This window comes from Ambystoma mexicanum, chromosome 5p, assembly GCF_040938575.1.
Source record: "Ambystoma mexicanum isolate Mex_15411 chromosome 5p, UKY_AmexF1_1, whole genome shotgun sequence".
NCBI classification, from domain to species: Eukaryota; Metazoa; Chordata; class Amphibia; order Caudata; family Ambystomatidae; genus Ambystoma; species Ambystoma mexicanum.
In genome coordinates, this window is record NC_090930.1 from 446111257 (window position 1) to 446137887 (window position 26631).

The 26631-nt window shown below is 44.8% G+C and overlaps 1 protein-coding gene across 4 annotated transcripts in view; it reads right to left on the reverse strand.

The window, feature by feature from the left end:
* Nucleotides 1-1195: 1195 nt before the first annotated feature.
* Nucleotides 1196-26631, reverse strand: part of WDR44 (WD repeat domain 44) — a 1281409-nt gene continuing 1255973 nt past the window's right edge. For 2 of the 4 annotated variants that reach the window (XM_069612853.1, XM_069612855.1), the window contains one exon: nt 1196-2283. In XM_069612853.1, the coding sequence (XP_069468954.1) occupies nt 2189-2283 (95 nt within the window). In that variant the 3' untranslated portion in view covers nt 1196-2188. The remainder of the gene's footprint in view (nt 2284-26631) is intronic. The other 2 variants (XM_069612854.1, XM_069612852.1) reach the window with 1 other exon arrangement.

Consider the following 26631-nt stretch of genomic DNA (forward strand, 5'->3'; position numbering starts at 1 on the left):
GAAAGGAGAGGAGAAAGTGATCACTCCAGGAGAGAGGGGTGGAGAGAGGGACAGAGAGGGGAAGGTCAGAAGAGATCAGGGCATCAAGAGTGTGCCCAGCAGAATGGGTTGGCCCAGACGGAAGAATAGAGAGTGAGAGAGAGTCGCAGAGGTCGCGAAAGAGTCCAGAAGGGGGACAGGAGGCATCCAGGTGGATGTTGAAGTCTCCAAGAAAGAGGAGTTGAGTGGTTGAGGACAGGAGTGAGGAGGAGAGGTCCGCCCACTCGGAGAGGAAGGAGGAAGTAGTACATTTGAGCAAGTTTCAGATATATTTTCTGTATAGGTCATAAAAAAATTACATCTATATTTGCATTTACAGTGGGTAATTGTATTTTTTATCCTGTCTAATTTGAGCCTTAGGCTACAGCCATGTGTGAATTGTAATCCAAAGGAGGTGTGACTTGAGGTCCCAGGAGGTGCCTTGTTAAAGAATGTCATAAGCATGCGGTCATGAAATTGTTCATTTTCCCCAAAGTAGGGAAAAGAACCTTATGTTTCTTCAAAGAGAAGGAGGAAGGCTTTTTACCTTTTTGGTTAGACTATCAGCACTGGTTTGAGCCCAAACTTTAAAGGCACTAGTGGACTTTGGCCAGGATCGCTTACTTTTCTTTTAGTACCCCGTGGATTACAGGCAGCAGCTTTCCTGCTTTTTGCATCATCAGGAGCCCAGTGCCCTTGCAGGACTAGATGACAGTCTGGTGTGTAAATACGGCATGAAACCTTGTTGGAATGAATATGCTGCTACACGGGAAAGTATATTTTACACACGTATAACCACACAATGCTGTATGCATTGAACAAGTAAATCTCTCAGAGAAGTCTCTACTGACTGATTTAGGTATGCATTTTATTTAGCGTCACATGCCACTTTGCTGAAACATCAAAACACTTGTCCGCCTAGTGGCATCATAGTGCATGTCTGGCTCTGTGCTGTCTAAACTGCTTCAGTCCACAAACTGCTCAAACTACTGACAACCTCAGGGAAGACATACTGAATAATGGATACAAATATGAGAAGAGGAAGTAGCTGAAATGATTAGGTGCTCTGGATTCAAGTTTGTGTCTGTGGAGAAAAACACCCAACGCCACATACAGTACAATAAACTCATACAAATGTTTGATCAAACGTAAAAATTATGATACAAAAGCGAGCCACTGTTTTTACCAGTTGGAGATCAACTTTTATTGGTACATTTTGTTTTTATGTAAATGCTAACCATCAATAACATTTTATAGGTATTAAAACCCAAAAAGTCATTTCATTGGTGCATTTTATGAATATTTACAGATACTTTTAATTCCAGTAGCTCTACATTTGGGACACAACTGAAACTTTTTTTTTTTACCTACAATGCTTAAAAATATGTAAACAATTCTTTTTTACATTGTTGGAAAAGGTACTAAACAGATTCAATCATAGCTTAATTTCTTTAGATCGCCTTAACCTGTGCCCATGAAAAAAGGAATGAGACAACAATCTTTGCAGATACAGAATTATTTTTCAGTGTGCAAAGAAATAAAATATACAGATAGAAACACAATATTCACAACATTTAAAAGACAACAATTGAACATGTCTTGAGTTTAACTGAGAAATTTATAAAAACGATAATGCATTTATTGTACATCTGACCCATGAAAAAAGCATAACTTAAAGACCCGGAAAATATACCACAAACTGAAAATATATCTTTCTTAGAAATTGAATTTTGTGCAACAGAAAGGATTCAGATTTCGCAAAGCTAAACCTTTCAATACAAAAAGAAAATCATTAACTTTCTCCTTGAGCATCGAGTGGCTGTCTAGCCAAATAATTTATTTTTCAGACATGTTCATCATAGTGCATGTATCCAGAGAAGGCACACATATGTGTGAATATATTAATATAATTTCATGCAGAAATCTGCAAATGTTCACAATAATGTAACAAAACACATAAAAAGAATGACTATAGTTTGGCCTTGTTATTCTTTCACTCTTTTGAACTTTAGGAGTCCAAAAGTTATAGGGGTGTCAAATTTTACCTGATGGGCTAAAATGAAGAAAAAATAAAAAATAAAAATCAGCCTCGAACTTCGATCACAGTAATTATTCAGAACGTTTACAGATATTGTTTGCCATGTCATAGTCTGGATTTGAGTCCCACATTTTAAGATATATTTTTCTTTTTGTTAATGAAGACTTTGATGGCACCTGTGAAGTCAGCAGATAAAAGCACTTCTGTGTGATCCGACTTCAAAGCACCTTTGAAGGAAAAAAAAAAAAAAAACAGCTGTTAATTTTATCACTGAGTTGTGTGCCAGTCGGGTAGACCTGATACTGGAGGAGTGCACTATAAGATTTGGATTAAGGAGTTGCAAGTCCACGTCCAGGTTTCACGCAAAACATGTCCTTTGAGTGAGCCCTGCTTTCTTAATGTCCTGGGAGAAGGTAAAAGCTTTCTTCAGAATCAGGGTTGAGAGGTGCTACTGAGCTAATACATTCTAAAAAAGAAACCAAGGTGGCAATATTAGTATGAAGCACTATTTTACCAAACACAGAGGTCTAGACTTCAAGAGGGATATTATTAATTTTCCAGTTGTATAGTTAGCACTTACAGCCAGGTCTCGAAGGGAGCTAGAGCGCTTTACATTTAGTATTTGATTCATACAAGTCCTACAAAATGTGGTAATTTCTCTGACAAATTGTGTGAAGATTTTACATAGATGCTCATGCAGAATGTACTAAAGCAGGTTGCAGGATTGAGTACTCTACACCTTTTTAATTTGAATATCCTACTAAATCAAGAACACGTACACTTATATACATTAAATTGCAACTAACGTCTGGGAAGACAAATGCTATGTCGATTCTCTAGAAGTGTTGTTCAGTGCAAAAAACAAAGGGATGAAAACCTGCAGTGGAGATCATAGGGGGTAGTTTGGTGAAATCTTGACCCTCATAGGCTATATAAATCTGACCAGCTAACATGCCCTCATGCACATGCTACTTCTGAAATAGGTACTAGCCAATTTGCTTGCACCCCCCTTTTGTTCGAGGTCCATTTGCCGAAGGTTTTATTTGCACATTTTCGACACAAAAGTTGGTGGGGAGTTATGTTTAGGTATATATTAAGGTTGGGTGGATGGTTACAGGGGGGGTCTCCACCTGATTTGTTTTGTGGTGAAATGTGGAGAAAAACAACAAAATCAAGCAAGAGGGCAGAGTACATTTTCTCGAGCAAACATTGTAGAACATAGAAATATCCTCCCTTACACTGGAAACTTCTTTGATACAGATGTCACGCCTTATACCATTTGGGAAAGAAAATCCTCGGAGTTCTCCATTAAAGGTACAGTGATTACATATGGATGTCCAGAATAACAGCCGAACCAGAAGGATCCACGTTGGCCTACCATGTTGATTTTCTTAGATTAGAAATTTAAACTCTCGACTGCAATATTTGCCTTCATTGGATGGATCAGGCAATGGTAATTATAAAGAGGGCACCAGATTGGCCATTCTTTTTCCAAGGCAGAGGTCAAGATGTTTAGATGGGTCATCCCACTGTCTATTAGACACCACCAACCTGTGCCATACCAAAGAGCTCAGCCCTCCCCTTTTTACAGCATCTGTGTCCTGTTTTGTTTAAGTAATTATATCAAGGTCTGGAGTATTAGATGCCGATGACTCACACATCCTGTTGGACTACAATAGTGGGTTGGATATGGGAAAAGGGAAGATACCTTTGTAGAGTTTCAGCACTAGATCAAGGACAATTGGCTATGCCTGACAAACCTGACTAGTGGAATGAATTGATAGGACTGAGACTCTAGGCTCAAGACAGCCAAAGACAGAGCTCTAGCAGCCAATGGCAAAGGTACCCTACTTAAAACTCCAAAACAATTACAAAAGTAATAAAGTATTACTGACCGGAGTGACCAAAATACTAGTAGTCCATAGTCCCTTTTCCTCCATCTTGTATGGTCGTCCCTCGCAAGTGGCGGGAACAGAACCTCTTTGCCACCAGAAAAAGAGATTTCCCCTTTAAATTTACTGGCGTGCCAGGGCACGGGCCGGTGAGCACGGGCTCCTTTAACCCCGCCCACCAATGCCACACCTTAGTCCTTTTGACGCATCAGCTGTATTATACTTTAACAACCCTACTGGTCTAGGGGGATGGATGGTGGGACGTATGGCGGAAAGGGGACTATGGAATAGGAGTACGTTGGTCACTCTGGTGAGTAACACTATATTACTTCTACATCCCATCCACTTTCCTCCATCCTGTATGGGCGATTACAACTGACAACACCCTGGGGAGGAGAGCCTGACCTTCTAAGCACATAGATTACGCAGCACTGCTTGACCAAATGCTGTATCAACCTTGGCACTTGCAAAATGCCAAAGGCGTTGGGCATGTTGCCACCCTGCTGATCACTTTCCAGGGAACATGGCGCGGGAAGGCGACTGCAGTTGCTTTAGCTCTTACCGCATGTGCATGCATGCCCTGCAGCGGATACTTACGTTGCACCTTGTATGCCTCCTGGATCGTCGCTGTCATCCATCGAGCTATGGATGCCTTGGAGGCCAGGTGCCCAGGCCTAGAGCCTCTGAATGTTACAAACAATGCATTTGTCTTGTAGATGCCCTTCATTCTGTCTAGATAGAATTTCAATGCCCTCCTGACATCCAGGCAGTGGAGCGTCTTCTCTGCATTTTCCTTGGGGTCCGGGAAGAATGTGGGGAGCACAACCTCCACGTTGATATGGAAGGATGTAACCACCTTCGGAAGAAATGTGGAGGGTGTGCAGAGCACAACCTTGTCCTTGTGATATCTAGTGTATGGCTGTGATGTGACCAACGCCTGGATCTCGTTTAGACTGCAAGCAGATGTAAGCCCAACCAAAAGGGCCTTCTTTAGAGTGACCAACTTAATGTCTGCTGTGACCATGGGTTCAAATGGTTTATGTGCTATAGCACTTAGGACTACATTCAGGTCCAAATGGGATGAGGAAACTTAACCGGAGGGTACAGCCTGGTCAGTCCTGTGAGGTGCTTTTGCACTACAGGATTGGCTGAAGAGAGGACGAGCGAGTCAGAGTTCCTATACGGACCAACAGTAGCCAGGTACGTTCTGGTATCAACCTGGATGCCAGATCTGGCAAGATAGCCAGAAATGACAAAACTTGGTCAAGGGTGAATGTCAGTGGGTTCACAACGTGTCCCTTAGCCCAAAAGCTGAATCTTATCCATTTGCTTTTGTACTGGTTGCGTATAACTTGGCTCCTGGCATTTTGGATGATCTCCAGATTGTCACATGACAGCTGAAGGTGCTGGAGAGTCAGATGCTCAGGAACCAGGCCACTAGGGCTAGCCTCTCTGGAGGGGTGTAGTACTGTGCCTCCCTGCTGCGCTAGAAGATGTCCTTCTCGAGGGGGAGTAGAATCTCCGGCTGAAGTGACATCTGCCGTAGGTTCGAGAACCAGGGCTGCGCCGGGCAGCGACGCGCCACTATGATGATCCTGAGGTTCTTGGAGCTCCTGATCTTGCTCGCTACCTTGTGCACGAGTGTGGGGGTGGAAATGCATACACCCACATCCCGTCCCAGGGTGTCTGGAGTGCGTCTCCTAGAGAGCTGCGTCCCCTTCCTCCCCAAGACGCAAACTGCTGGTACATCCAATTGTGAGCTGTCGCAAAGAGGTCTGTTCGTTGACCCCCTCTGCTGAACACTTCCTGGAGAATTCTCCCGTTCAGCTGCCATTCAGAATTGTCGGCAGCCAGGCAGCTGAGCCTGACCGCTTCCAGATTGGACTCTCCCGGAAGGTGAACCAATGAGAGACACTCCCAGGCAGATAGCCCATTCCCAGATGTCCAGGGTCAATGCGCACAGTTGCAGGGATCTGGTGCCCCGCTGTTTGTTGATCTAGAACATGCAGGTTGTAATATCTGTCTAGATGCAAACCGACCTGCCCTTCATAGTCGGTTGAAAAGACCCGAGTTCCAACTGTATAGCCAAAAGCTACAGCCAGTTGATGCGATTCTGTGGGTTGGTCGTGATACAGAGACCGTGGACAGAGTGCGCTCACAGGGTGGCTCCCCAGCCGTGGAGCAAGGAATCCGTGGCAAAGGTGTACTCTTATGGGGGGGGTGGGCAGAAGATTCTTCCCACCAGAATATTCGCCTCCTGCTGCCACTATCTGAGGTTGTGGTCCAGGTGTTGTGGAATGGTGATGGGGAGGCCGCCTGATGGCCAGATTCTTGATCCCTGGAATCTGCGAAATGTAGCTGGAGCCTCCTCATGCAGAACCCGGTATACGGGATTGCCAGGAGACATGTCGCCAGCACTCCCAGAAGGTGTTGATACCACCATGCTGTGGTGAATGATCTGCTGCGGAAATGCAAGCATACTAAGCGGATCGCGGTCACCATCTGCCCTGTGGGGAAGACTCTCTGCTGCTGTGTGTCGCACAACAGGCCCAGAAACACCAGCGTCCGAGTAGGGGTGAGCTAGGATTTCTGGTAGTTGATTGAAAACCCCAGTTCGAACAGGGTAGATGTGTGTCAGCAGAGTCTTGAACCTGCTCCAGAGAGGTACCCCTCACTAGCCAGTCTTCGAGGTACGGGTAGACGTGCAACCTCACATATTTGACAATAGCCGCCATCACATTCATAGTCTTCATGAAGACTCTTGGCGCTGAATTTAAACCAAAGGGCAGAACACTGTACTGGAAGTGTAGACCCATGACCTGGAACCTGAGGAAGGCCCGGTGAGGCTGCACAATGGGAACGTGGAGATACGCATCCTTCAGGTCCAGGGAACACGTCCGGTCTCCCCCGTGTCTCGGCAATAAGCACTGGCTTCACCATCTTGAACTTCTGCAAAGGTAGGTAAAGATTGAGGGGAAATAAATTCTTCACCACTAGTAGGCCCGCCTGGTTCTTCTTCTGGATAGCAAAGATGCAGGAGTTAAAGCCCTGCTGGGAGGTGGTGACCTGCTCTACTGCTTCGCTCTCAACAAGGGAGCGAATCTCCGCTAAGCGTAATGGTGTGCCGATCTGTGGAAGGGGAGGGGAACTCGGGGGTGGGGGGAGTGGGTGCAGTGGGAGGCAGAGGTAACCAGACGCCCCAAGACACTATTGAGAGGACCCAGGCATCGCACACCAGGCCTGGCTCTGAAGGGCCAGCCTGCCCTCGACTGGGGTACTGTGGACCTGAAGTGGGACATCATTGTTTCTTCTGGTGAGAGGCTGAGGCAGAGGAGGGGATTGAAAGACACCCTTATAAGCCATTTTATGGTACTTTCCCCTGTGCTGACTGGGAGACCTGTCCGGCTGTCTGGCTTTGCGGTCCTGGAACCCACAGAAGTCGCCAAATGAGCGCCCCTTGTCTGAGCGGGACTGTGACTGAACAAACGAATTAGTCACAGTTTTGGCGAGTATGGCCAGAGATTTTGCAGTCTGGGAGCTAGTATTTTTTATTAAGCTCCTTATCGGTTGAGGCATGGAAGTAGAGTCCCCCCACCCCCTCAAACGGCAGATCAAGTATTCTGTCCTGCACATCTGGGTTGAACCTCGTGGCCTTCAACCAGGCAGTGTGCCTCATGTCTGTTGCCAAATTGCTCTATTAGCTGTGTCGATGTGGCCCACCAATAACTCCATTATATCCTGGTCCACAGTTTTAGCCTCCGCCTGACCTGCCTTGAATGAGTCGGCGGCAACATGTCTTTAATAATGCCCATGAGGATTGTGCCTATTTGAGGGGAGCGCATGAGTGACATGAACTTGTCAAAAACCTGTTCTCACAGGCTGACTGTGAGCGGTCTTGTACAGGACGAGGGGGTGAATATGCCAGTTGTCTGCCTAGCCCCTGTCCATACATGGGAATATTGTACCCAGACTCCAGGACGTTGTGATAAGACGTGGACCAGGTGACGGGTGTCAGCGGTGCCCAGTCTGTCCTAGGAGGCAACCCTCTCCTTTGTTGATCGCTGGCTTGACGGGCCTTTGCACCTGCCTGCAAGGCTTCCTGCCTTTGTTGCTTGGGAGTGACACCCATCTTATCTCGAGCCACTGCCATTTTGTCCGTGCCTTGAGCATGTGGACCTGTAGCTGGCATGTTCCTAGGCTCGGCCTGCATGCTCAACTGCACCAGCTCTACCCCGCCCTGCACCTCTGGGTGTACACCCGGCAGGCAATAAGCCCTCTGCCTGCCTTCCGGTAGTGCTGGCCATGCGTGAAGGCACCCCCTCAGGTAAGGGCCTGGCATCAGGGCAATGCCCCTCGGGACGGGTCCCAGTGGTCGGAGAGCTCACAGGCCCCTCTGGGAGGGCCCTTGGACCACTCACCCGTGAGGCTGGTAGCTTCTTGGGCCTCAGTGCTCGCTGCGCTGGTGTGAAGGCCAGATTGACCCCCCTCCTGCCAGAGGGCTTCCTCGGGAAAAAGTAGCCTATGCGGGGTGCCTTGGAGAACAATGCACCCTCTTCTGCGTCTTCCTCTGGATGTAGTCTTTGATGTTCTGCATCGGAGTCCTGTTGAAGAGTTCCCTCCAACGTGCGAGTCAGTGTTTGAGCGACGTGGGCGTGAGTCACACGGGGAGCATCCATCCCAACCGTGGTTCTCACCAAGGCATCCAAGACAGAGTGCATGAGGATCTGCTGTTGGGAAGGAACAGTTGCACGACAGACACCTGCTAAAGCCCGTCGGGGCCAACATACGCCAGGGACAGAGCTAGGGCACCGGTGGACGGTGTTACCAAGTTTGCAATAAAAAGAGAAAAGGTTAGACTCTGGGACTCCACGGGAATGGGGACTTCCACTTTCCGCTGCCTGATATCCCGGGCTGCCGGGACTTGAAATATCCCAGTGGGACCGGAATCTTAGGTAGCGGAACGGTGTTACGGGTTCGGCGGCAACCCGCAGGTAACACCGGCAGGTTGCCGCCGAACTCGTAATGAGGTCCATTCTCTCTGTATTTGCAATGTATAAAAGGGGAAGAGAAAGCTTGGGGAAGGGAGCCGATACCACAAGAGAAGCAAAGCATACCACGGGGAGAGGGTAAGCCTCTTGGAACTTAAGTATTCTCTTGAAGTGGTGTATTTTAAGATAAAAAAATCTGAGGAAGGAAGGAAGTTAATCCATGGAATTGTGAACATGGTTTGTTGGAAACTTTTTTTGTCGGATTTGAACTTTTGTGTTGAACTTGAACATTTGAGTACTCAGAAACCGCAAGAGTCAATTCTTTACACATTGAAGTTTAGTTAGAGTGGGAGGGCCAGAATAGGATTACAGACACAGGGCAGACCTTTTATTTGGACATCTTGACACTGGACACACTCAATTTTGTTGAGGTAGGGCAATTCCTCCTAGATTAGGGATAGTGAGGCATTTTCCAACCCCTTTTTATGTTAATAAAGGTTTGTAACCACCAACATGTCTCTGCGTCTTATTCCTGGCTCCTCACAGCAAGTAGAAGACACAAGAGGTTGCACATGTTGGCCTGGAATCGATCAGATTACAGCCTAGTAATGGTTACATGTCAGCTTCCAACAGGCTATAAAGAACCTGTCAGGTGAAAATTTAATTAGCTGTCACTCACTGATGCAGTATTCACGTTATGGAACTAACTAGAGAATATTTTGATTTGACACAGGGCCTGTCACTTCCAAATCAATGCTTTTGAGAGCATATAAATTGGATATTGCAGGAATGTGTATGTCTAACAGCACAGCGTTTGTAAAAGATATAAGGGCAAGATTATCTAGGCTAGACATGCACATAGGCGGGCTACAGCAATAATATAGTGGTGATAGGGGCCAGGCCACTCTACAAGATAAACTAATGCAGTTTAGAGAAACTGCAGAAGCATAAGTCAAACATATGTATAGACCTGTGGCAGCGAGAAAATATAGACAAAGGGGCACACCACAGTGATCCCTAGCATGGCTTGTCACTAGGGAATGAAACAGGAAACCTAGCAATACAAGCGGACAGCACCAGATGCTGTAGCTATGAGCTCTAAGGGGTTGTACTCAAAACTTTATTATACGCCATCAACATTACCCTCGACTGCAGTAACGCAATATGTAGACAAGACTAGGCTGCCCACCCTGCCACCTGATGTGGTAGAAGTGCCTGATACCCTACAACAACGTAAGAAATATGCTCAGCAGTAAAATATCCATCTACCGCTGAATACAGCCCAAATATTACTGAAATCAGATAAACCAGTAGGGAAAGGTGGATAGTACTGCCCGCTCTCACTACTCAATTTGGGTAATACAATTCTGGCAAAGGTAATTGCAAACCACAAAACAGAAGCCATTTACCTGGCTCAATCTGGATTTATTCAGCAGCGGTCTACATATCTCAATTTTGAGAGAATGATTGCTACCACTGTTTCAACCCTAGCGGGGATATAATTGGAGCATTCCTAGACACTAAAGGAGTGCATTGAATAAACTATTTATGGACAGTTTTACTGAGAATGACATTTTGCCCCAATATGCGATGGATTAAACTATTATACTACACTTCCAGACCTCACATAATTACTAACATGATGATTTCTGATTCCATAGATTTAAAAAGAATAATTAAACAAGGGTGTCCCTTAACTCCCATATTATACACCACAGCCATATAATGCCTAGCCATGCTGCTCCTGCAACATCAAAAGCACAGTGGACTCCAGATGTCTGGAAACTAGAAGAATTCAATGCCCTTGGTGCCTAAAATCAAGCACAAACAAGTGTTTTAAAGCTTCCGATGCAGCCCCACTCGAGTCAAATACCTGGGCCTTCCAGCTGAGTAGAGACCACAAAACAAGGTTTCAACCAATTTAAATTCTGCTGCTAAATTATTTGCGGAACAGAGCCAATAACTGGATGGCACTACCCATATCCATGGCTGGCAGGGTATCAATCATCAAGCTGCTGATAGTACCCAGTTTGCATACTTATTTCAAGCTTTGCCGATAACACTCACGCAGGACTTCTTTAAAAAGCTGAACAACTTCTTAGCAGACTGGTTTGGGTGGAGCAAAGACTGAGATGAAAAACTAATGAAACCGATGCCCAATTTCCGAGATTACTACCTGGAAGCGCAGGCTCACTTTACAGTGCACTAGGTCTCTTGTGGAGGAGCTTACCCACATGTAATAAAGGAGCATTCTGGAACTAACCCAACTACACTAAAGTCCCTGATGTGTTAAATTTAATAGCCAACTGAAGGTAATCAACCTAATAAAAAGCTTGCCACAAAACAAGCAAACTAACCTATGGCCTCCATTATTTACACCAAAGCTAGAGATGGGAACACTAAGGACCCATTTATTTTATTGGTCATTTGTCAGGCGCTTATACATCTACAGTGTTTCAAGGCACACCAAGGTGAAGGGAAGGGAGCATGGGAACAAAGATCAAACAACAAACAAAGGCACAAATAAACATAAAAAGACAACGGTCGTACTAGACCTTGTGACATTCCGATCGTGCAAGTTCAGAGAAGAAGAGGGGGGTCGTGGGGGTAAGCGCCGGAGGTTCCCCTAGTGGGTAAGAGCAAGGGTGCCTGTTGCGAGAGCAACAGCGAAGTGTGAGCATGGTGGCAGCCCTAGAGGTCAACCACACAACAGATAAGTGCGGGTTAGGGCAATACCAAAAGGCAGTTGTGGGCCCGGGTAAGTGCAGGCGCGTGCTGGTGGCGACTGGACGGAAGGCCAGGACCCTGCATGGACTCTTGAGGGGCCTGGCTGTCAATCTCCGCGAACTCAGGGGGTGTAAAGCACAGGAGGGAAGGAAGAGGAGAAGAGGAAGGTTTTGAGGAGCTTGCAGAACTTGAGAAGATCAGGTTCAAGACGGAGAGAAAGAGGGTGGATGTTCCAGAGGAGGGAGCCAGCCGAGGAAAGATTTGACACCAGCTCTCTGCTTGGAGAAGCATTTGAGTTGGAGCCAGTGAATCAAAGGGATCTTGAAGGAAAGTATTTAGAAAGAGAGAGTTGCAGATGGCAAGGTCCCAGGCAAAGGGTTTTGAATTTGATCCTTGCAGCAACCGGGAGCCAATGGAGAGATTTCAGGGCAGGAATGATGCTGTCCCTGGGCTTGAGGCCAAGGGTAAGCATTGCGGAACTGTTCTGGATTAGTTGTAGAGAACAGAGGGAAGAAGGCATGTTTAGGAAGAGGCTGTTGCAGTAGTCCAGCCTAGAAGGGACCAGGGGTCTAGAGACATTAAGCTTCTGGGGGAAGGTGAGAAAAAAGGGAGAATTCCTCTCAGGAGGTAAAGTTGAAAGTGGGCCTTCTTGGCGGGGTCCAGGATGTGAGGAATGAAAAAGAGAGGAGTGTGAGGAGAACCCGTAGTCAGTGGCCATTGTGCAGGAGGGAAGCTGGGGACAGATGTCTTCCCTTTTGTCAAAAACGTGTGCAAATGTGGCAGGAGGGAGGAAAAAATTGATGGAAGAATGATAGAGGAAGGAGAATTCTTGCCACTCCACAATGCATTACCCACATTCCCACACAAACCCAAATCCAAAATAGGACTACAATACCATTGGATAAGAGCCACAATGAAAAAAACAATCCTACATTTCTGGTACCACTAGACACTAATGTGATATTAGACATTGTGTTGACAGCCAATGATGCGTTGAGTCTGATATCCAAACTATGGTTCTGTGTTAATTCATCTCCAGTTTTCTTTGCGCTGTGTTTTTTTGCTGAAAGTTTTAATCTGAAAAAACATCAACTTTTTTTTTTTAATTTGGGTCCCCCAGTACTGCATCCCTAATTATTCCCTATTACCCACCCCACCATACCCCTTATATGTCCTTGACCCCCCCAATCCCCACATATTTTCCAATGAGTTTTTTTAGACAAACATTTCCAGCAAAAAAATGCCGTAAAAAATAACAAAAAACTGCTGATGAATGAACGTCATAAAACAAACTATATTGAAAATGTAAGTGGATAAAGTAGATAGCACAGCAACAATTGCGTATTGGCTTGCAAGTCAACGTTACTGCTAAACAAAGTTCACAAATCTGGGAGCTTACTCACATATCTCTATCAGCCCCAGTCTATGTTCAATACATTACCGTTTTTGTAGAGCAAATCTACTATACCCCAGAACGCGGAACTAATCTACTGTGCCCCAGCCACTTTTGTGCACATGGCCTGGACGTGTTCCAAACTGCACGAGTACTGGCATGTGGTGTTGGATACTCTTCGCCAAATAACCAAAAATACAGTTGCATACTCCCCAATGGGAGGCCTCCTGGGCTTGTTCATCAAAGGAATAGAGTACAATGCACACAATTCATGTACCTAGCACTGCTATTAGCTAAAAGTAAAGTCGCATGGTGCTGGATGTTGACTAAAATGCCCACACATGCAGAGTGGTTTTTTGACATGGTATGGGCTTTTGAACTGGTAACTGAAATACAGATAACAGGCAAACCTGTAAGCAGACATATGGCAGAGCGTAATCTTTTTCTGCACGCATCGGATGAAGGGAACAGCAATGCTGATTGGTCAATGGAGGGGGTACTAATGTCGCAAACACACAGAAACTAAATCGACAAATAGAAAAAGGGAATCCTTTGGGGATTATGCCAATATTTTGCTTAAGAATGTAACTGATGAGAGTATAAACCAATATATCGGGAATGGACGATGGAGGCGGGTGTAGTGATACACAAAATTGCAACCTTGCCAATCAAGGCTTTAGATGACAGCATTAGCTGCTGAAAGCCAATAGTGTATTCAAAGTATGTGCCAAAATGCTGACAGTAGTCTGTTGTAGCACTTCCATTATGCAGTAGTGAGCTACAAGGAATATGCAGGCCTAGTATGAGTGATAGGTCACATTATGCATTGTTGATAGGCAGGCAGGGAGAGGGCCCTAGCTCTGTAGCTAATAGGTATTTTTGGAGTGTTTGGAACATTATGGCACCTATATAGCGCTTAGATAGCCAGTCTTAAGCGCTATAAACACTAAGCTATGAGTGCATGCCTTTTAGAGCGTGCAGATGGGGTTAATACATCCCTGCTTCCCTTAGAATATTCTGCCTCACTAACGGTAGCCCTGCATGGCCCCAAGCTAATCTCCTTTTCTCTGGGAAGGCACTGATAAGACATTCCTGAGCTCTCGCGCAGATGAGCCAGGGAGGGGCTCAGAAGAAGGAGCAGTGGAAATTAACAGAGTTGGGTTTTTTTCCATGAGCGAGCCTATATTTTGCACAGGGAAAGTTCTGGAACTGTGCGTCACGGACGGGCAGCACGAAATTATAAAATACACATGCTCACATGACTCGGGTGGGAGATCGTCCTGTGGACTTGGTTCCAGATCAAGTGCCCGGAATTGGAGCTCTTGACGGCATCCTGCAGCGCTGTCCTCTGATGAGGGCCAGGGTCTCCCAGTGCTGATTGAAGGGGCGTAAGACTGTGTTTCTCTATGTTTCTCTATGTTTATCTAAGTTCTATGTTTCTCTATATTTTGCATTTCTCTAAGTTTTGTGCTTTGTAATCTTCTCTAACTTGAATACCAAATGTATATGAAATTCACTGTTTAGAATAAATACTAAAACTTATTGAAGGTGTCATTGTCACTAGCATGAGATCACTGCTCAGCACAATAGAACCTGTATTTTGGGCTGAATTGGGTATTTTTTGCTCCCGAGGGCTGGTCCCGAGGACGATTTGGCCCATATCAAGACATTTGGTGGCAGCTTTGTGGGATTTGTGAAGAGCAGTGCCTTGCTGTGAAGTGACAAATTGTGTGAGAGAACACAGTGTAGAGTGAAGAGCAGGCTGTCGCATTTCCTTGGTGGTCTCACTGCAGCTCTGAGACTTCAAAAGACAGCAGCGTTGTGTCGGCTTGCCGTGGCCGATAGCTTGTGTGGTTAAGACTCCCCTTCAGTAAATCAGTCGTGACTGACTTATTGCTTGGGAAGGGAGCCAGGGAGTACAAGGCGATAAACAAGCGGGAAATGGCTTTGTTTAAAGCGCTCCGATGAATGGTCAAGAAAGATGTATGTTCAATTAGGAAAGAATCTTATCATGCGGTTTCCCTAGTTTAAAGTTGTAATTTGAAATGCAAAGTGAGACGGAGTTCTCATCTCTATTCTGTCATGAGGGCAGGGAAAAATAATTGCGAGGATTTGACATGCAAATTGTGAATAGTAATCTAACCATTGATTCAGCCCCAGTGTGCTAGCGAGTGGGGGGCTGTAATGTTCGGAGGCGAAGGTTCGCTTTTTTGATGTATGCTTTTGATGTGTTGACATTCCTGAAAAATAACGTGGGGAATGAGCCGTGCTTAGGAGAAAGAGTAACATCTGTGCTGAGAGCCTAAAGGGTTTGTTTTTCTTTTGGCAACTGTAAATTCCATGTGCTAGTGGTGGCGAATTCTGTTTAAAGGAAACACACTAAAATGGTTATATTGCATTTTAAGCTGTGCCATGCTTATAATGGGTGAGAGACTCACTTAAAAAAGAAAGTGAGTGAATGTTATTTGGATTTTCGATTTTTGTGTATTGATTTGGAATTGCAGAATCAGTTTGCAATGGTTTGGGGGGAAAAACAATTTATATTTTTCTAAATTGCCTCTAAATTGCCCCTGGAGTATTTTTGACTGTTCCCACGCTATGCCATTGATTTGTACTGTTGCCTTATAAGTGATGTATGTTTTTGGAAATAGTGACCTGTTGACTGTGATACATGGTGAAAAATGTTGTTGACACAATAACAGCCCACAAGCAATATAGAGTGTGGGTTGCTCTTGCAGGAAAACCGTGCAGGGAGCTGCACTAAATATGGCATTTTTTAAATGCACTGAAATAAGTGGTTATATTCCGGCAATGGTACAACAGAATGAAAAATCTGTGTGTGATAAGATAGCACAAAGATTTAGTGGGTTGCGGGTTCTTTTGAAAGATTGCACATTGCATTGGAGTGTATTCGTGAAGCCAAACTACAAGGTTACGAGGAAGATGAGGAGAGAAAAAAAAAAACGTATGCTTTTAAATGAGACATTAATCAGTTCAAAACAGTCTAAAAGACGCTTTGACATTTTGCAAAATTGCATGGAGTAGAATCTGATGAGAAGAAAAAAGTGCCTCTTTTGAAAATAAGAGTCTTGCTGTGTGTGCAGAGCTTGTGCCTTGAAGCGGTCTTGGGCGAGGTGCAAGAAAGAGTTCATCTGGATGAACTGTCTGAAACGAGTGCCTTCCATTGAAGCCGCCACAGTTTAAGAGTTATAGGCAAAGAGATAAGCTTGCTGCGCGAAAGATAAACATTGACATTCCTGCATTCCATCCCCTGTGAGAGACACCGCAGCGGTGAGCAAAAAAAAAAAAAAAACTGAGGAGAGGGGGTGCAATAACAGAGCTGATCAGAAGTAAAGAATTTGCCCAGTAACACTGAAAGGAAAACAAAGGCTGCATGCAAGATGGCAGATGGGCACATCACATCTGAACATTGGGGAACCTGTGCATCTGTGAATGGGCTAAGAAAAGACAGCTGCCCATTCCAACAGACATTGCCATGCAAACCGCATTCCCATGCACCATGTGATGTGATGTGAAGTGAAACGCTATTGCTGTGCAAGCTGCATCCCAGTGCTCTATGTGATGTGAACTGAAGTAAAGCGCTGTGCACTGGAGAAGAAACCTCTAGGCGCTTTGAGAAGAGAAAATACACAGCTGGCAAAATGCAAGCTACATTGCCAGGGCTGGAGTAACTGACAAAGACATTATGGCATTCCAGATGGAAGCAAAACTGACAAAAGCGCTTAGCCGTTTTGCAAGAGACAACATGCAGAGCGGGGCTATGGAGTACAACATGAACACTGCACATTAGCCATGATCCAGAAGCCTCACGGCTTAGTGCAAGAATGAATGATTTGTTGAAGCAACACAAGAAACTGACTTAGACTATAACACCCTTTGAGAAAAATGATAAGTGAAAAAACCAGAGGCTTGAAAGACACTAGCTGTATGGAGAAAAATAAACAAAGCTGCTTGTGCAACTGCAGGCGGTATTGGACTGAAGGACTTTACCTTTGAAAAATGGAGTGATGCCAGCAGGGCAAACTAAATCAAGATCATGAGACACTGGAAGCAAGTTGGCGCCTGGCATTCGTGATCGCTTTGGTGAAAAAGAAAAGCATTGTGCAACCTGGGTACTTATCATATGGCTTTTGTAAAAGCACAGATCAGTCTGAGGTACCATTGACCAACTATGATCGCATTGCACAAATGAGTTTGTGATTAGGCAGTTACACCCCGTATGGTTGAGTGTAAATAAGCCCCCAGAAACATGCAGAAGGGTGATAAATAATTGCAGTAGCAATGATCAAGTGTGTAGTTACTTGGTGAGACTTCTGAAGATGGGGGTGGTGTTCAGGGAAGGGGTGGATAACGCTGATATTGAAGTTTTGATGACATCCTAACATTTCTGTTTGTATTTTGCCTGGGCAAAAAAGCAAGACAATAGCGCGCCATGTACAGAAGTAGATGTATTCAATTTGCGGGTGACACTGATCAGTCAAGCAAACTGTGCTCAGAGAAAGCGAGTCAACTTTAAACGTGTCCTGCACCGCACTCAATGCTGTTAGCATGTATGACGTATGAGGACATTTGTTCTGCAACCTGCAAAAGGTGTCCAACAGAGTAATAACTTTTGCTGAACTGGCACGGTGTAGACTTGGCTAGTTATCAAATATTTGATGCTGCACATTCAAATGATTCAGTTGCTGGAAATAACTTGACATGTCTTGCCTTTCTTGTTTAAAGGACTATGGACAATGAGTTGTGGACTGTAAGATCATGCACCACAAACAGCTGTGTGACACAGCACTTGAATGCTAACACATTGAAAAATGGTTTTTAAATGCACTTTTTGAGATGAATCTGAAAAAACGAAATGGTTTTGCTCTTCCAACTGAATTGCTTTAACCAGAGATGCTTTGCTTTTTGAAAAAAAAAAAACTTCTACGTTGCACGTAGGCAGGAAAATGACTTATGAATTGTTGGGGCAGCAGGATTATGCAAGCGGGAGCGTAATTTATTTTGAGATAAGATGAGTGCGCACATCAAAGTCACCTGTGCGTAGGTTAAGATCCTTAATTGAAGTAATGCTGCCAAGTGTGTGACCTCCAATTTGAAATGGTAACCTTTGAAACACTGTATACTTTTACAGCCAGCTTAAGGCAGGTAAATGAAACCATGACTGACTTAATGTTTGATTTTATGACACATAGTGTGTGACACGGTTTTTGTTAAAGCAACCAGTTTCATGTTTTAGTGGGGACAGCTGTCTCCAGCACACTAATGCAAAGAGTCACCTTTTGATTGTAGACATTTGGAATAATTCTTTGGAAAAGCGCTACAAATGAGTATCCACATGGAATTGCTAGCGTACTGGCCTGGCACATTGTCAGACATCTTTTATCACTGACTCATATGACTGGTGTCTATGAAGTCATAGGCCCAAATGTTTCAGTGAATGGATACAACGATTTGTTTAAATTTGTTTAATGTGATGTTTTTCTGACCAAGAACTGCAGCGAGTGCTCTCGCCAAGATTTTATGGACTATAACTTGACTAAATGCATTTTACACAATGGTGTGATGAAACAGCCACTGCCGGAGGGTAGTATGGTGTTTGTGGCTAAAACTAATATTGTATATGGTAGATATCCCACTTGAAGAAGGGTATTCTCCAAGTCACAATAGGTAGACACTGTGAACATGTTAGATTTTCCAGCAGTAAGGCAACATGTAAATTGTAGGCTGGTAATGCACACCTCCATTATTACAGTGATACACTTAGACATAGATTTATCATGAGGCAATGTTTCCTTAGTACTACCAAGCTGCTACAAATGGAGTCCATTTCTATGGCCCATCACTAGAGTGCGCGTAGCCAGGGAGCTAGATTCATTAATTGCAGGAGCTTTATATGCTTGTGACATAGAAACTGTGCACAATAAGCTAGCCACTATGGGTTCTGATGCCAGCTCTGCTATATAAATTCTGGCCTAGTGGGGCCTATTGATACGCCCAATACTGCTACAAGTATTGACAACCACTGAAGATGGCAGAATTTTAGGTATGAAGACATTTTTTCTGCCATAGGGCAGATCAACAAGACTGCTAAATACACAAGATGCATTGTATGGCAAACATTGTTTAATCAGCAGGTGTTGGCTTTTTACTGAGTGGGGGCGACCATCCTCCACACACTGGCACGCAGAGCTACAGTTTCCAGCATACATATGGATCAAATTGCTTGCTTTTGATTGCATGAATAACACATGCCATGCTTGATGTAAATTAGTAGAATTGTTTTTATTTAGATAACCTGGTGCCCATGGGTTCACCTTGTTCACGAAATTAGATAGTTTCTGGTTGGGTTCCACATACATGGGGGAAGTGTCTAATCACACAGCCCATAGTCACGTTTGAATGCCCTGGGATCAATGGGGAGGGTAGGCCCTTAGAGTTAAAGACTGCCAGGTTTTAGAATTGGTAACCATACATAAATGCAATAGTACATTGTAGATTAGACTACACTGGATTGCCTTGACATTCTAACTGCATGCTGCTTTTTAACTGACAATCAGTTATACAATAATTATTTAGGTATTGTTGTGTAAGCCAGGTTTTGGCTAGAGTAAATGTCCATGTTCACTTTGTGTAGGTATTTTTGTGTAGGCCGGGTTTTGGCAAGGGTATATGTCACTGTTCACTTTGTGTACATTTTTGTTTAGGTAGTGTTTTTTACTAACCTTGCATGCCACGCTAACTAACCGCTAGAAGGTAGTTTGCTTAAACCTCTTGCAAAGCCCCAAGGTCTTTATCACTGCACTAAATACTATATTGATGTGTATTAGTCAGCATTTGTCGCACACACGTTGAATAGGGGTGGAATGTAGTGATACACAAAATTGCAACCTTGCCAATCAGGGCTTTAGATGACAGCATTAGCTGCTGAAAGCCAATAGTGTATTCAAAGTATGTGCCAAAATGCTGACAGTAGTCTGTTGTAGCACTTCCATTATGCAGTAGTGAGCTACAAGGAATATGCAGGCCTAGTATGAGTGATAGGTCACATTATGCAATGTTGATAGACAGGCAGGGAGAGGGCCCTAGCTCTGTAGCTAATAGGTATTTTTGGAGTGTTTGGAACATTATGGCACCTATATAGCGCTTAGATAGCCAGTCTTAAGCGCTATAAACACTAAGCTATGAGTGCATGCCTTTTAGAGCTTGCAGATGGGGTTAATACATCCCTGCTTCCCTTAGAATATTCTGCCTCACTAACGGTAGCCCTGCATGGCCCCAGGCTAATCTCCTTTTCTCTGGGAAGGCACTGATAAGACATTCCTGAGCTCTTGCGCAGATTAGCCAGGGAGGGGCTCAGAAGAAGGAGCAGTGGAAATCAACAGTTGGGTTTTTTTCCATGAGCCAGCCTATATTTTGCACAGGGAAAGTTCTGGAACTGTGCGTCACGGACGGGCAGCACGAGATTATAAAATACACATGCTCACATGACTCGGGTGGGAGATCGTCCTGTGGACTTGGTTCCAGATCAAGTGCCCGGAATTGGAGCTCTTGACGGCATCCTGCAGCGCTGTCCTCTGATGAGGGCCAGGGTCTCCCAGTGCTGATTGAAGGGGCGTAAGACTGTTTCTCTATGTTTCTCTATGTTTATCTAAGTTCTATGTTTCTCTATATCTTGCATTTCTCCAAGTTTTGTGCTTTGTAATCTTCTCTAACTTGAATACCAAATGTATATGAAATTCACTGTTTAGAATAAATACTAAAACTTATTGAAGGTGTCATTGTCACTAGCATGAGATCACTGCTCAGCACAATAGAACCTGTATTTTGGGCTGAATTGGGTATTTTTTGCTCCCGAGGGCTGGTCCCGAGGACGATTTGGCCCATATCAAGACAGCGGGCCAACAGTGGGGAAGCAACAAAAAGGCCATTTGCATGTCCACATGCCATATGAGAGATGAGGAGATGATATCACAACACACCAATACCGTTGCTTCTGTGTCAGTATCCACGTAAACCAATTGATTTTTGTAATGCCATCAAGTTTGAGGTTTTAATCACATCTATTGTTGAATGCTAAAGAAACAACAATACCAAGAACTAAACCAAAACAAAAAACAAGGAAGAAAAAAAAAGAACCAGAAGGAATAAGTTACTTACTACTTACGTGTAACTCCTATTCTCCAGCATTGGTATCTTTCAAAGATTCACATTCTGTTTGAATATTCCCCATAGTCAGGCTGTGTATCCTTGCAAAGATTCACATGCTGTTTGAATATTCCCCATCGTCAGGCTGGATATCCTTGATAACATTAAAACAGTTTACCTTTACATTTTTTAACTGTTTATCACTTTAGTACTCTACTAGAGTCATTCTGGGTCATACTGCCCACAGCAAATAAGACATGTCTCCCTTAGCTTCAGCCACAAAGTAGATGTTCAAATTTGGCAAGCACATGTGATGTGGCAGCATGAGTCAAGAATAGCCATAAGAAGGGATGTTGGGAGGGTTGCATGTGAATCTATGAAAGATAACAATGCTAGAGAAAAAGAGCCAAAGGTAAATAACTTATTCCTTCTCCATCATTGGATCTTTCATAGATTCACATGCTGTTTGAATAAGATTACAAAGCAACACACACACACACCCAAAATGGTCGGTGCACAGCTCAACAGACGCAACTTCCCTCAGGAACAATCCCCTTGCGCAAACAAGTTGCAAAGCACTACCTGGACAACCCGGATCTTCTCCTCGGAATCCTTATTAACAGAAGAGAAGCTCATGAAGGTATGGACAGACCTCCATGTGGCCACCCTGTAATAGTCCAGCCGGAGAGCATTGGACATAAATGCTGTAGTAGAATCCACAGCCCTTGTTGAGTGTGCCGGAAAGGGGCCTGTTGGCCATTCAATGACCGTGTGAAATACACAACGAAAACCACCATGCAATGTAATTTGAAAAGGCGCTGCCCTTGCTGGAGGGTCTAGAAGCAGGCCACATAGAACTTAAAATCTCTGTCCACAACCCAAAAATGCAAGGAGCGTTCAGTTCGAGATGGAGAACCAAGGAACACAGGCAAAACTAACGGTTCATTAAAATGGAATGAAGACAGGGATTCCGGCATGAAGGAAGGGTTTGTACAAAGGAGGGAAGGAGCAAAATAGTCCTTTAAAGGAATTCCTTGACCAGTTTGAGACCAAAGAGAAAGGGCACCTGGGGAACGCTTAGAGTGAAATAGCTGCCAAGGGTACTGTGACGAATCGAGGAAATTCGTTCCTTCTCCCAAACGGAGATCCTTCCCCATTGGGGCTAGGGAGGTGAGCCCTCTTGGCAAGACCCTTCCTAGGGCTCATGGCAAGTGGGACCTCACTGTGAGAGACAGAGTAACCCCAAAGTTGAAATGAGCACTCTTGAGTCCCTCCAGGAGCAACTGGTAGAAAAATGGATCAAATTAGATCAGTAACTCTAAGAAAGACTACACCAAGTATGAATGGGACCCTCACACCAGATAGTACTACATGTGGTACTCCAACCTTACTAGAAAGAGGAGCAACCAGCTGTGTTTTTTTCTATTTTACTTCAAGCTTATTGCCACCCAGTTTAAATCGGGATGAAGGCTTAAAGACCTGTTATCTGCCCCCCTTTTTCAAGGGAGATTTAAAAGACTTATATAAAAATGTGAATCCTTTCGGGATTATCCCTTTTCCTGAGATAAAACAGGGCTTGTTAGAATGGGTGGGACAAACAGATGCTCCTTACCCTTTAAAATGTAGGCTTCTTCATCTCCTACCCAATGAAAGTCCCTTGGAGTTAGCAGGCCATGTTCAGAACACACTCAGTGGGTGGGGAGGAAATCTCTACCAAGGTTTTCGGAGATCCCTGCGCAGCAAACAGAGAACCCATACCAGTACTGGTCTCGTTGACGTTCCCCTGCAAAATCAAAAGGTAACAGGGAGAATGGGAGAACCTGGAGGCCGTTGGGGAATCGTTATGAAGCAGGAAAAACTCACCCCAGTGAAATTGACTAGACATTGAATTTAAGGCCGACAAAGTAGAAGGGCGTTACTGTGAGAAAGAGAATGCCAAACAAATCTGAAAGAGAGGTCTACGACCTGGGTACACATACCCTGGGAAGAGGGATAAAACACCCCATAAATCAAGAAGTGCAAAGTGGAGAATGTCAGAGAGAATTCTACGAATCTGAAGAGAAGCCAAGGGAACCATTTAAAAGAGAGCCTTCTACAACCGGGGCATAAATACCCTGTAAAGAGGGGAAAACGCCCCATAACCCGAGAAGTAAAGAGCGGATAAAATCAGGGAGAGAGAGAATGCTATGAACTGGGAAGATAAGCCACATACTCAAAGTAAACCACCGAGGAGAGGGGGAATTCTAAGACCCAAGAAAGTATGTCCACAGCTAGAACGGTATAGGTTACCGAACTCAAAAGGCTATAGAAATCTCAATCAGAGAAGAATAAAGATATCAAAAAGGGAATATTGGAAAACTATGCCTAAAAAGGAAGAAAGACCCAAAATAAATGTGAAAGAGTGGCAAGAACTTATATAGGAAGTGACAAGAGACTATTTAACGATAGCCTAATAGAAAGGAATCCTAACGAGGCAGAGAGACATTGCCATAATATAATCATGAGAAGGGAGACCTTCTCCTGATCTTATTTAAGTTGGTTAGAATAGTGGTATGGACAGATAGAACTAGTTTTTGGACAGCTGGAATTATTAATTTGTGACATTTTAATGACCGACGTGCACCTTAGTTATTTACATAGGCTGGGAAAACCCACATAGCAATAGGGAAATATAGGCATTCCAAGTTTTATTTAATGAATAACCAGTCGAAATGGCCTCACTGTATCCGCGTCTTTCTGACCTGCCACAAATGGGGACAGAAGTGGGATGCTAAAGTCCTGAGAAATAAACCCACCACAGTACCTTGATGGAAGTGTGTACTAAACCAGATACCCAGATACTCATTCCCATCACTGGTGATTATCTAGCTGACACCAAGGCCCTCAATGATGTCTACTTGGTCATCCAGGCTTGGATGGCCCAACACCAGTTGTGCCTTAACGACGACAAGACGGAGCTCCTGATCTTGGGCACTGCACAACGCCTGAGCAGACTAGAACCGTCAAATCAGTCATTCACCATAGACGGTAATAACATTCAAGTCTCAAAAGACACTAAAACATTAGGGTTCTACCTTGACGCTACTTTATCATTAACCCGACAAACGAATGCTGTCTGATCGGCTTCTGCATACACATGCAAACTCATTGCAGCTTACAGACCATTCCTTACTACCTCCAACAGTGTCACACTAGCGAGAACCCTCATCATGGCTAAAATCGACTACTGCAGTGCTCTTCACTTAGGCACCAGCCAAGAGAACCTAAATAAACTCCAAACTACCCAAAACAATGCCATTTGTGCCGCCTTAAACAGCCCCCGTAACCACCATATCACAGAAACTAGAACTAAGTTAAAGTGGCTACCTGTCAAGCAAAGAATCTCACTCAAAGCACTCGCCATTATGCACAAATGCCTGGCTAATAAGGCCCCCCATCTACCTCGGCAGTCGACTGTCGCGACACTCTGCCTCCCGTCCACTAAGAACTGCCCAGTCCCACTGTCTAGCCATCCCTACATTTAAACTGCAAAAAGCAGGGGGTTCAACCTTGCCGGTCCTAGCTTCCAAGCTCTGGAACTCCCTCCCTGCTACAATTAGAGCTGAAGAGTCATTTTACACTTTCAAATCCAATACTAGGTCCTGGCTTTTCGACCAGCTTTAAGTCCCGCTCAATGCCTCTGTCTTATTTACTCTAACCTGCCGACCTCGGTTATTACTCAGCAGCTCCGGTACCACTGTATTATATGTATATAAACTCCTTTAAGTCACCTAATGTCCTTGTTTATATCATGTATTGTTATTCCTTTTGTGTAAATTCCTTTGTGTAAATTTATGTGTTGCTATTCCTGTGTATATGCATTTCTGTTACCTTGTATAAATTGCGCCCCGATGCCTCCGGGCCTGCGGGTTTGCGCGTTATAAATAAAATAAATACAAATACAGCATTGGCCAAGGACAGGAGGTACAGTAAGACGTTGGGTGCCTGTATGCGAAATGGGTCTAGACGTAAGCTACACCCCTATTGGTGTGAAGAAGCCAGGAGGGACAGGGGGGTCAGGATCTGAAACTGGTCAGGCTCGTTTCAGAACCTAGCTTCTGGCGGAAGAACTGCGCCAACACTGCTTTTCACGATAAGCCTGCAATCTCCCTTTCTAACCCTCTTGGACGTTGCCAGAATGCAATGTATGGACGATAGGAGGACCTGAAATCGCACAAAAAGGACTGGCATCACTGCTGCAGAGTCCATAATGAGCGAACAGTGTCAGCATTGATGGCTTGTATGGTCTCAGCCAAAGTTCTGCTGAATAGATCAATGCCAAACGGAATGTCCACCACCGTGGACTGCACTTCAGGCCAGAAATTGGTGGCATTGAGCCAAGTGCAACACAACTCTGTTTCCCATCTGGTGGCATCCCGTTCCCGCAATGTTCACAGCATTGAAAATGTCATGATCCGACGCTGCCTTGCCTTCCAGTAGGAGCGTAAGCATCTTCTCACACTTGTCATCACAAGGCCCAGTTTACACAGGAGCTCCCGGTCGTAGCGGGCGAGGATTGCCATAGAGTTAGACATCTTGATAATGGTAGCGGCTGTGGAAGAACAAATGACTTCCTTCTCAGTAATGTTCTGGCTGATAGAAGTTTCTACCATTCCTAGCCTATGATAGCCCTATCCCAGCGCAGTTCTCTGAAAATGTTTTTGCCACGACGGGGATCAGCCCGACTCTGTGCCAGTTCCATATGACACATTCACGTGCCCCCCTACGCAGGATATTACGTCAGGGTCAGTATATATTGCGGCACAGCGCCCATGACCTCAGTTCCACTCTCTTTCCCCTAGCACTCTGAAGCAGAGGGACTGTAGAATCGATGGTGCACTAGTTTTCCGCAAGACGGGCGGGTAGGGAGGGCACTGAGGAATACGTTGTAGGAACATCCATCAGGAAGAACATTACTGAGAAGAAAGTAATTTGTTCTTCTAATGAATTCTTTCCTGCCACAGATTTCGCATCTGCAATAGACTCCCAAAGCAGTACGTAAATCTGGAGGAAGGAGGCAGCAAGAACACCACCTAAAACAAAAAACTCTGGAGGACTGCCATACCAAAATAGGAATCCCAGTCCACAAGGGAATCCACGCAGTAATGCTTAGCGAATGTGTGCAGAGATGCCCATGTTGCTGCCTGGCAAATGTCCAGGACAGGTACTCCACTCTGGAGGGCAAAGGTGGAAGCCACTCCTCTGGTCGAATGAGCTCTGAGACCCTCAGGCACATCCTTCACTGCCAGAATGCAGCATTCTGAGATGCAGAGAATGATCCATCCGGACAAGATCCATTTGGTTACAGCCCTGCCACGGCACGTCTACTTACTGCCGGGCTCGTCAGAGCCTGGTGGGATCCACTGGCTT